The sequence below is a fragment of the Labrus mixtus genome, chromosome 16, assembly GCF_963584025.1.
Source record: "Labrus mixtus chromosome 16, fLabMix1.1, whole genome shotgun sequence".
Classification (NCBI taxonomy): domain Eukaryota; kingdom Metazoa; phylum Chordata; class Actinopteri; order Labriformes; family Labridae; genus Labrus; species Labrus mixtus.
In genome coordinates, this window is record NC_083627.1 from 660,663 (window position 1) to 673,423 (window position 12,761).

Sequence of the window (12,761 nt, forward strand, 5' to 3'; positions counted from 1 at the left end):
TCAAGGATAAATTAAATATAAGGACGTTCTTCTTTGATATGCGTCTTACATTTCACAACTCACAGCAGGTTTTTTTGTTCCTGAGCTGTAGTACCCCACAGCGCCTGCAGAGGGAGCTGCTGCTGCATTAACAAACAGAGAGCAGATCAGAGCTGAAGCTCAGTGCAGACACACAGAACAGGAAGTCACACATTAGCCCTTAAACAGAACAGGAAGTGGCTCCTTCTCTCAGGATGAAGTCACGACGTGATGAGGTGTCTCTACAGCTCTGCGATGGGATTGGTTAGGAGTGAATCTGGGTGTGAAGCACAGGAAGCTACAGACACAGGAAGCGGTATGAGATGGAAGTCAAACACGATGTCACAGCCGCAGACGACCAATCAAAACTGCATCCAGTTTCCCCCGTCCTGTGGTCTCGATTGTGGTGGAACAGAACTGAAAAGAGAGACACCAAGATTAGTGTTCATCGCTGTTTCTGATGACATCACAACGTCATTAAAGGACACTTTACTGACAACTCACACAGGTCACCATGTGGTGGACTCTGAAGCTTCAGTGTTTATCCAGCTCTGCATGGGTCTGTAAACCTTTCTGTGTTCTAACCTCTCTCCATTTTTCAAAAGCATCTCCAATATTGATCCTAGTTTGAGCACGTTTCTGCTCGTGGAGCTTATTAGAAACATGCAGAGGCTTTTTAGGTCGGGTACAATCACTTCTATCTGAACCACTTCTCTTGCCCGCTTCCATCGCTGCAACACCTGTTGACCTGATAACTGCTCTTATATCTGACAAACTGAGGGGCGTCCAAAACGGCCGTGTGGGGGCATGTCTTAAAAGCGCCTACCTTCTCTGGTCCAAACAAATCCAGAGCATTCAGGAGCAGAATCTAAAGTTAGAAGGAGGACATACTGACTGCTGCATTGTTGTCAGAGAAGCCAGCACTTCAACATGTTTCCTTAATGATCAGATAGTAAGATACCTTTAACATCTCACTCTCTACACAGCTCACTGATTGGACCTGGATTTAAGCGTCTACCTGGCGGGTGCAGAGAAGTCTCCCCAAAGATCCGAGCAGGCGTTGGACTGAACCACGGTGTTGGAGTTACTGCTGTCCAGCTCCAACAGGCAGCCTGTCACACACAAACACACGAGGACACACGAGGACACACTTTACCTGCAGCTCTGAAACGTTCCACTCAGTGACAAGAAGCTCATTAACAGACGGGGGAAGAAATGTCACCAATAAAAACATAAAATAAATGTAAAGGAGCACGATCGTGACATCAGCAGCTCCACTCAAGTTTCTCCTCCGCCATTGTTGTTTACAAAGCTGATATCAGAAGTCCCACCCCGTCTTTATTTTGATTGGTTGATCAGGAAGAAGTGACATGGACGAGCGAGGCGGTGATCCAAAGGTTAAACTATTTTGACCCTTTGTGCTCAGGACGCTGACCTTCACATCGTCCCCATCGAATAAACAAATAAACAAATAATTATTCAAACAAAAACAAGTCGTTGACTCTTACCGGTTGCCATGCCTCCTGTTTGAGGAACTGTGTTGTGATTGGATGAGCCTGACAAAGGGGGAGGGGCTATCTTGCCTCCAGGCGGTGGTGGGAGGAGTCCAAAGCCCCCTGAGCCTTGTGGGCGGGGCTTATCCCTCTTTCTACCTTGCTAGAGACAAAGGACAGAAAAAACAAAGATTTTCTTGAACGTTCTTTTCTTTCACTTTAACATTTGACTTTTTCTCTCGTGGGATTTAGATTCGTTCTCGCGATCGACTGTTGAGATTTAGCGGTTAATTTGACGGCCCAGTTTCTTATGTGTGACGGCTCTTTGTTGGTCTGAAACTTTGTTCACTGGGGCGCAGATGGCCTAGCGGTTAAGTCGGCCCCATGTGCAGAGGATGTGGTCCTCCGGCGAGCGGAATATGTGATGTTTTGATCCAGCAGGTGTCGCCCTCGAGCACCAGCATGAAACCAAAACAACTCGCACTGCATTGTTGTGTTAGCATGCTAATGCTAGCGATCTTTATTATGCTCATATTTACACCAGGAAATCAACAACAACAACAACAACATGCCTGAGAAGAGTCAGACTTGTTAAAGCTGGTTTTAGAAAGTCTCACTAACTGGTCTTTACCCCGATGTTCAGTGTGATGGTCTGACCATCTTTGAAGCCCAGATCCAGTTTAGGTCCCGAGTCCCCGAGATGAGAGCTTTTACTCCTCTCGTCCTCCTGTTTGACCCACCTGCAGGGAGACAAACACAAACATAAACAACACAGTAAACAAACAACACAGTAAACAAACACACAACACACACACACGCAGCAGTAAACAAACAAACAACACAGTAAACAAACAACACAGTAAACAAACAACACAGTAAACAAACATGCAACACACACACACACAGCAGTAAACAAACAACACAGTAAACAAACAACACAGTAAACAAACACACAACACACACACAGCAGTAAACAAACAAACAACACAGTAAACACAAACACACAGCAGTAAACAAACACACACACAGCAGTAAACACACGCACAGCAGTAAACACACACACACACAGCAGTAAACAAACTCACACACACAGCAGTAAACACAAACACACAGCAGTAAACAAACTCACAGCAGTAAACACACACACACACAGGAGTAAACAAACACACACAAACAACACAGTAAACAAACACACACAAACAACACAGTAAACAAACACACACACAGAGTAAACAAACACACACACACAGCAGTAAACAAACACACACACAGCAGTAAAAAAAACACACACACACAGCAGTAAACACACACACACACACAGCAGTAAACACACACACACACACAGCAGTAAACAAACACACACACAGCAGTAAACAAACACACAGCAGTAAACACACGCACAGCAGTAAACAAACACACACACAGCAGTAAACAAACAATACACACAGCAGTAAACAAACACACACACACACAGCAGTAAACAAACAACACACACAGCAGTAAACAAACAAACACACACAGCAGTAAACAAACAAACACACACAGCAGTAAACAAACACACAGCAGTAAACAAACACACACACACAGCAGTAAACAAACACACACAGCAGTAAACAAACACACACACACAGCAGTAAACAAACACACAGCAGTAAACAAACACACACACAGCAGTAAACAAACACACACACACAGCAGTAAACAAACACACACACACAGCAGTAAACAAACAACACACACAGCAGTAAACAAACACACACACACACAGCAGTAAACAAACACACACACACACACAGCAGTAAACAAACACACACACACAGCAAACAAACACACACACAGCAGTAAACAAACACACACAGCAGTAAACAAACACACAGCAGTAAACAAACACACACACAGCAGTAAACAAACACACACACACAGCAGTAAACAAACAACACACACACAGCAGTAAACAAACAACACACACATCAGTAAACAAACACACACACAGCAGTAAACAAACACACACACACAGCAGTAAACAAACACACACACAGCAGTAAACAAACACACACACACAGCAGTAAACAAACACACACACAGCAGTAAACAAACACACACAGCAGTAAACAAACACACACAGCAGTAAACAAACACACACACAGCAGTAAACAAACACACACACACAGCAGTAAACAAACACACACAGCAGTAAACAAACACACACACAGCAGTAAACAAACAAACACATACACAGCAGTAAACAAACAACACACAGCAGTAAACACACGCACAGCAGTAAACAAACACACACACAGCAGTAAACAAACACACACACACAGCAGTAAACAAACACACACACACACAGCAGTAAACAAACAATACACACAGCAGTAAACAAACACACACACACAGCAGTAAACAAACAACACACACAGCAGTAAACAAACACACACACAGCAGTAAACAAACAAACACACACAGCAGTAAACAAACACACAGCAGTAAACAAACACACACACACAGCAGTAAACAAACACACACAGCAGTAAACAAACACACACACACAGCAGTAAACAAACACACAGCAGTAAACAAACACACACACAGTAGTAAACAAACACACACACACAGCAGTAAACAAACACACACACACAGCAGTAAACAAACACACACACACACAGCAGTAAACAAACACACACACACAGCAAACAAACACACACACAGCAGTAAACAAACACACACAGCAGTAAACAAACACACAGCAGTAAACAAACACACAGCAGTAAACAAACACACAGCAGTAAACAAACACACACAGCAGTAAACAAACACACACACAGCAGTAAACAAACACACACACACAGCAGTAAACAAACACACACACAGCAGTAAACAAACACACACACACAGCAGTAAACAAACACACACACAGCAGTAAACAAACACACACAGCAGTAAACAAACACACACAGCAGTAAACAAACACACACACAGCAGTAAACAAACACACACAGCAGTAAACAAACACACACACACACAGCAGTAAACAAACAAACACATACACAGCAGTAAACAAACACACAGCAGTAAACAAACACACACACACACAGCAGTAAACAAACAAACACATACACAGCAGTAAACAAACACACACACAGCAGTAAACAAACACACACACACAGCAGTAAACAAACACAGCAATAAACAAACACACAGCAGTAAACAAACACACACACACACAGCAGTAAACAAACAAACACATACACAGCAGTAAACAAACACATACACAGCAGTAAACAAACACACACAAACAGCAGTAAACAAACACACACATACACAGCAGTAAACAAACACACACACACAGCAGTAAACAAACACACAGCAGTAAACAAACACACACACACAGCAGTAAACAAACACACAGCAGTAAACAAACACACACACAAACAGCAGTAAACAAACAAACACATACACAGCAGTAAACAAACACACACACACAGCAGTAAACAAACACACAGCAGTAAACAAACACACAGCAGTAAACAAACACACACACACAGCAGTAAACAAACACACAGCAGTAAACAAACACACACACAGCAGTAAACAAACACACAGCAGTAAACAAACACACACACACAGCAGTAAACAAACACACAGCAGTAAACAAACACACACACACACAGCAGTAAACAAACAACACACAGCAGTAAACAAACAACACACAGCAGTAAACACACGCACAGCAGTAAACAAACACACACACAGCAGTAAACAAACACACACACACAGCAGTAAACAAACAATACACACAGCAGTAAACAAACACACACAGCAGTAAACACAACACACACAGCAGTAAACAAACACACACACAGCAGTAAACAAACAAACACACACAGCAGTAAACAAACACACAGCAGTAAACAAACACACACACACAGCAGTAAACAAACACACACACAGCAGTAAACAAACACACACAGCAGTAAACAAACAAACACACAGCAGTAAACAAACACACACACACACAGCAGTAAACAAACACACACACAGCAGTAAACAAACAACACACAGAGCAGTAAACAAACACACACACAGCAGTAAACAAACACACACACACACACACAGCAGTAAACAAACACACACACAGCAAACAAACACACACACAGCAGTAAACAAACACACACAGCAGTAAACAAACACACAGCAGTAAACAAACACACAGCAGTAAACAAACACACACACAGCAGTAAACAAACACACACACACACAGCAGTAAACAAACAACACACACACAGCAGTAAACAAACAACACACACATCAGTAAACAAACACACACACAGCAGTAAACAAACACACACACACAGCAGTAAACAAACACAGCAATAAACAAACACACAGCAGTAAACAAACACACACACACAGCAGTAAACAAACAAACACATACACAGTAGTAAACAAACACATACACAGCAGTAAACAAACACACACAAACAGCAGTAAACAAACACACACATAGACAGCAGTAAACAAACACACAGCAGTAAACAAACACACACACACAGCAGTAAACAAACACACAGCAGTAAACAAACACACAGCAGTAAACAAACACACACACAAACAGCAGTAAACAAACACAGACACAGCAGTAAACAAACACAGACACAGCAGTAAACAAACACACAGCAGTAAACAAACACACACACAGCAGTAAACAAACACACAGCAGTAAACAAACACACACACACAGCAGTAAACAAACACACAGCAGTAAACAAACACAAACACACAGCAGTAAACAAACACACAGCAGTAAACAAACACACACACACCGCAGTAAACAAACACACAGCAGTAAATAAACACAAACACACAGCAGTAAACAAACACACAGCAGTAAACAAACACACACAGCAGTAAACAAACACACAAACACACAGCAGTAAACAAACACACAGCAGTAAACAAACACACAGCAGTAAACAAACACACACACAGCAGTAAACAAACACACACAGCAGTAAACAAACACACACAGCAGTAAACAAACACACAGCAGTAAACAAACACACACACAGCAGTAAACAAACACACACACACAGCAGTAAACAAACAACACACACACAGCAGTAAACAAACAACACACACATCAGTAAACAAACACACACACAGCAGTAAACAAACACACACACAGCAGTAAACAAACACACACAGCAGTAAACAAACACACACACAGCAGTAAACAAACACACACACAGCAGTAAACAAACACACACACACAGCAGTAAACAAACAAACACATACACAGCAGTAAACAAACACACAGCAGTAAACAAACACACACACAGCAGTAAACAAACACACACACACAGCAGTAAACAAACAAACACATACACAGCAGTAAACAAACACACACAGCAGTAAACAAACACACACACAGCAGTAAACAAACACAGCAATAAACAAACACACAGCAGTAAACAAACACACACACACAGCAGTAAACAAACAAACACATACACAGTAGTAAACAAACACATACACAGCAGTAAACAAACACACACAAACAGCAGTAAACAAACACACACACACAGCAGTAAACAAACACACACACACAGCAGTAAACAAACACACAGCAGTAAACAAACACACACACACAGCAGTAAACAAACACACACACACAGCAGTAAACAAACACACAGCAGTAAACAAACACACACACAAACAGCAGTAAACAAACACAGACACAGCAGTAAACAAACACACAGCAGTAAACAAACACACAGCAGTAAACAAACACACAGCAGTAAACAAACACACACACACAGCAGTAAACAAACACACAGCAGTAAACAAACACACAGCAGTAAACAAACACACACACACAGCAGTAAACAAACACACAGCAGTAAACAAACACACACACACAGCAGTAAACAAACACACAGCAGTAAACAAACACACAGCAGTAAACAAACACACACACACAGCAGTAAACAAACATAAACACACAGCAGTAAACAAACACACAGCAGTAAACAAACACACAGCAGTAAATAAACACAAACACACAGCAGTAAACAAACACACAGCAGTAAACAAACACACACACACAGCAGTAAACAAACACACAGCAGTAAATAAACACAAACACACAGCAGTAAACAAACACACAGCAGTAAACAAACACACACACACAGCAGTAAACAAACACACAGCAGTAAACAAACACACAGCAGTAAACAAACACAAACACACAGCAGTAAACAAACACACAGCAGTAAACAAACACACAGCAGTAAACAAACACACACACACAGCAGTAAACAAACACACAGCAGTAAACAAACACACACACACAGCAGTAAACACACACACAGCAGTAAACAAACAACACACAGCAGTAAACAAACACACAGCAGTAAACAAACACACAGCAGTAAACAAACACACACACACAGCAGTAAACAAACACACAGCAGTAAACAAACACACACACACAGCAGTAAACAAACACAAACACACAGCAGTAAACAAACACACACACACACAGCTCAAACACTGCAGAGATTAAGCTCCGCCCCCTCACACTTACTTGAAGTGATCCTGTAAGGAAACGTTGAAATCGAAGGCGTCCCCTCGGTCACTGAAGCCCACTCCGATGAAGGCGCTGCGACCTGCAGAGAGGAGGCGTGGCGTTTACAGTAAGTGACAGTAAAGACGGGCTCAGTGAGTGCTGCAGTGACCCTGTGGCGTCCTCACCATTATCATCCTGAATCCGCAGAACAAAGTACCGGCTGGAGTCGCTGACCGTTTCCACCACAACACCGGGATACTCTCTCACCGGCGCCTGAGCAAACAGCTCCCCTACAGGACACAACGAGTATTTACAGTCTGTCAGGACAGTCAACGTCCACGCTTCATCTTTACTCACCAGAATCAAAACCAGGATAAATATAATTAACCCCTTCATGTACAGCTTAAACCTTTCTGTTGATGCACGGAGCAGCCATGTTGCATTTTGAGCTCGAGCTACTGAAGGTTCTCAGAGTTTCTGAGTTCAGGGGGTGATGACGTTTCAGAGTGGCGGGGGACAAATGGAAGGCGCCATAACTGTCCATGGAGAAACGCTTCCCCTGAAATCTTTACTAATCGAGCACAGAGCTCGCCTCCCCGTCCTCTGATGGAGCACATGGAGGGAGAAGTGAAGTCTGGAAGCTTCATCTGATCGTGGTTACAGATACTCTCTCATATCGTCTCTCATATCGTCTCTCATATCGTCTCTCATATCGTCTCGCACTATGGGAGCATCTTTTGGACGAGGCAGCACATCTGAACAGAACACCGGCTAAAGGCTGCGTACTCTACATCAGGTAGACAAAGAGAAGACGTCCCACCTGAGATTTTGTCCTCCAGTTTGATGAACGCCACTTTGCCCTTCGCTGTGATCCTCATTCGTCCAGACCAGTCTGGAGTATCCAGCTTCCAGTCAGCCGCCCTGCAGATAAACACCATCATCAGGCTTCTATGACTTATGATGTGAACCCCGTCTTAAAATCAACAATCATTCAAAAACATCTTGACTGGAGTAACTCTGGATCCACAAAGCGTCTGTAACCTCACCGGTGATGAAAGACGGTTTGTGATTAAGAGAATATGTCGGGCTGTTGACTGATGGTCAAAGAGAAAACATGGAAGTTAATAAATCTCTATAATTTATCATTCTGTGACCGTATCACAGACACTTGAGGAGCTGTTGGAGGGAGAAGTGTTTGTGAGTCATCTGTGATTTCTGACACGCTGAATTATATATAAGACTGAGCTCACTGATAAACGTCTATTGCGTTGTTTTCTGTGTGGAAGAAGAGGACAACCATCCGTCCAAGCTGTCACCATACTGTCCTGTCAAACAGCCCGTATCCACCCGGTGTTACGCCGAAAAATGCATCCCTGCAGAGAAATGCATGCACCTTGCAGGACAATTCAAAATATGGAAGAGATCATTTCTACTCTGCAGAACTTTACATCCTCCCTTAAAATACTTGGCTGTCGTTTTTATCATCCTCCCTTTAGTGGATCCACACACTCCTCACAGTAAAATAACCTACTTTTAGCGGGTCATACTCACGCAGGCTGCTGAAAAACAGTCTACAGAACAATAAGGACACTTCACGTTCATTGAGAATATTCAATCAGAAGATTTGTCATCACAGATCTGCACCCAGTAATAAGATTCATTCCGTTTTCTTGCATGCATTTCTCTGCAGGGATGCATCTCTCGACATAACACCGGTGTGATGACAAATACTGCAGTCACATGTGTGACAGCTGAACGCCTCACCTGAACAATGAAGCCACGCAACGACTTCAACTACGACCGTGGGCTAAACGACGAGTCCATCTGTGGTCTGACACACACACACACACACACACACACACACACACACACACACACACACACACACACACACACACACACACACACACACACACACACACACACACACACACACACACACACACACACCGCACAGAGCCGAGATAATGCGGGCTTTGATGGTTTCTTCTGACAGTGAACACCTTTACATCACATTTCACGGGACCGTTAACGTCCCACCGTGCACGTGCTTACCTGTATGCGCGGTTTGAAGCTCGCGGAGGGATGCGGTAAACGTTGACATCAGGTTTCACGCACAGAATCGACTCGTACTCGCCCTCGGCCGCCATCTTGGATCAACTGTTATTGATGTGGGAGTCGTGGTGTGTGAGTCATTTATTCGGGTCTCTGTGTGTGTGTGTGTGTGTGTGTGTGTGTGTGTGTGTGTGTGTGTGTGTGTGTGTGTGTGTGTGTGTGTGTGTGTGTGTGTGTGCATCAGAGACGGTACTAAGGGTTCTTCTTCTTGTGAAGCCGCTTTAAATGTTTTTATTAAGACAAAACATTCCTACATTAGTTTAAATATATCCTCACAGTACCTCTCTGATCCTTCCTCAAATGTTTTAACTTGACATTAAGGGGTCTATTTTAACATCCGGTCCCCACCCAGAACAAAAGACCTTCATAACAAAGTTAAGAATCATTTTTAACCCTTCTAATAAATCTTTCAGATAAACATTTTGGATTTGAGAGAAATTAATGCACCTTTAAAAGTTATAATGAGACACAGATCATATTTTTGTGTCGTGCTCTCGTTCCCACAGTTGTTCTGGAAACAGTTCATGGATCAGTTTCTCAGCAAAACCAGTAAGAAACAAGTCAATGATCATACTGTGAAACTTTAATGAACAGCTTTTGTTTACATCAGTGTATGAAATGACCCCGACTTCAATATGAGACTTTAATCATTCTCAAACTAAACTTGTATACAGCAAAGACAGGACGGGAATAGAAGACTGTAAATGTACAACATAAAGGATATTTAACTTTAGCTTTGTAAGACAGCACGCCGACCTACAGCACGCCGACCTACAGCACGCCGACCTGTTGCACAACCAGCGTCTTTCTGTTGTTCTTGGACAAATGTGGAAGTATTGCTGCTTTTTTCCATATTTTAAATCTGCTTACTTATCAACACTAAATGCATCCTGCTCCACTTTTCAGAAAATGTGTGCTCAAACAGGCCGTTTGGAGATTTTCCCTTCATGACATCACAAAGGGCAGTAGCCCCTCCCCCAGGTGGGTGACACTCCCACAGCTAGGTGTTTGTTCTGCCCTCTGAGTCTGCCTTCTCACCGTAAACAATAGGACATGGAGCGAGAAAGACCGAGTACACCCAAGCCCTTCCAGAGAGGGGGCGTGGTCAGACACCGCTCATTTACATATTTAAAGAAACAGACACAGAAACAGCCTGTTCTGAGCAGGGCTGAAATAGAGGGGTTTATAGACATGATCAAATACAGGATCAGAGTGGATTTAGAACAAGACACTTCACACACATGTTTTGAGGAGCTCTGAGACTTATTTAAACTGAAGAAGAAGAGGAGGAGGAGGATATGTGACCTTTAATGAAATGTAACACCTTCAATTCATAAAATCCAAAATGTGCCAAAAAAAAACTCACAAGACCTCACAAATAAAATGTCTTGAAATGTTTGTTGTTGTTTAATTCATGACTGTCTTTCTTGTTTGTTTATTTTAATAGGCTATTATAAACAATATTCTGTTATTCGTGGCATGCTTTTATTTTCCTAAGTTATGTCTGTTTATTTTGCTTGAATACATTTTATAAATGTTGTATGTTTTGCCTTAAAGTTTGTAAATTTGTATTAATTACAATAAAGTTGACCGAAAAAAAAGGTAACCAATAAATAAATATCTCTAAAGGGGCGTGAATTTGGAGGTGTTGAAACTGCGGAAGCGGAAACCGTGTCGTGTCCAGTGATGGGAATAACAGCTCTTGTCAGTGAGTCGGATCATTTGGCTCAACAATAAGAACCGACTCTTTCGACTCCGAAATAATTAATCGTGTAAAACAGCAAAGTGGCCTTTTTAAAGCATCACCAGCATGATGAGGAGTTACAGAAAACTTTATATGATCAAGCTTCATATCCGGAATGAAGAATTAGAAGATTAAATAACTCCTATATTCCGATTCACTTAAAGGAGTCGGTTCATTCAGCAGACTCGGACACGAGCGACACATCAGTGGTGTCGTCTCCTCGTAGATTCCTGAAGATCTTAACTCAGGGTTTGTGCTTTATTCTTCTGCTGCAAATATCCGAATTCAATACAAATAATAACATGAGGGTGTGGCTGATGTTTTAAACTATGAATAGCAGCCGTTTCTCGACATTTTAACCGAATTTTAAGCGCCAAACCCCCGGTGATTAAACGGACTGCTGTTAGCTTGGCGACGCTCGACCGTTAGCCTTATTGACGGCGGTTAGCCGTCTTCTGTCGCTCTCCGAGGTCCTGAAAACACGATTTATGACTCCCTACAGATAGGATACTTACAAACACGTCGACTTATCGTTACTACCGCTCACACTTACTATGAAGGTGTCATTAAAATTAGGTTTTAGCTTGTATTTTTTTATCACACAGACCCCAAGAAGGTTGACAGCTAACTAGCTTGTAGCTTAGCTTAGCTTAGCTCGGATGCTAATCCAGAAGATGTGTTTGTCGCAGTGATTCTGACAAAGTGACAGTCAGGCTCAGACAGCAGCAGGTGCAGACACACCTTCAGTGCTGCTTTGCAGTCATGTTTATGTAATCATCATCATGCCTCAGCTGTTTTTACTGTTTACTGTCTCCTCCCTGCA

At 42.4% G+C, this 12,761-nt stretch overlaps 1 protein-coding gene across 1 annotated transcript in view; it reads right to left on the reverse strand.

The window, feature by feature from the left end:
- necap1 (NECAP endocytosis associated 1) overlaps positions 1-10,254 on the reverse strand; it is an 11,650-nt gene extending 1,396 nt beyond the window's left edge. The window contains exons 1-8 of the mRNA XM_061059724.1: positions 10,135-10,254; positions 8,900-9,000; positions 8,265-8,369; positions 8,098-8,179; positions 2,143-2,251; positions 1,527-1,674; positions 1,037-1,130; positions 1-435 (exon numbers count right to left, since the gene is read on the reverse strand). The exon at positions 1-435 is cut by the window's left edge and continues 1,396 nt beyond it. Of these exons, the coding sequence (XP_060915707.1) occupies positions 381-435; positions 1,037-1,130; positions 1,527-1,674; positions 2,143-2,251; positions 8,098-8,179; positions 8,265-8,369; positions 8,900-9,000; positions 10,135-10,229 (789 nt within the window). The 5' untranslated portion in view covers positions 10,230-10,254 and the 3' untranslated portion in view covers positions 1-380. The remainder of the gene's footprint in view (positions 436-1,036; positions 1,131-1,526; positions 1,675-2,142; positions 2,252-8,097; positions 8,180-8,264; positions 8,370-8,899; positions 9,001-10,134) is intronic.
- Positions 10,255-12,761: the final 2,507 nt, after the last annotated feature.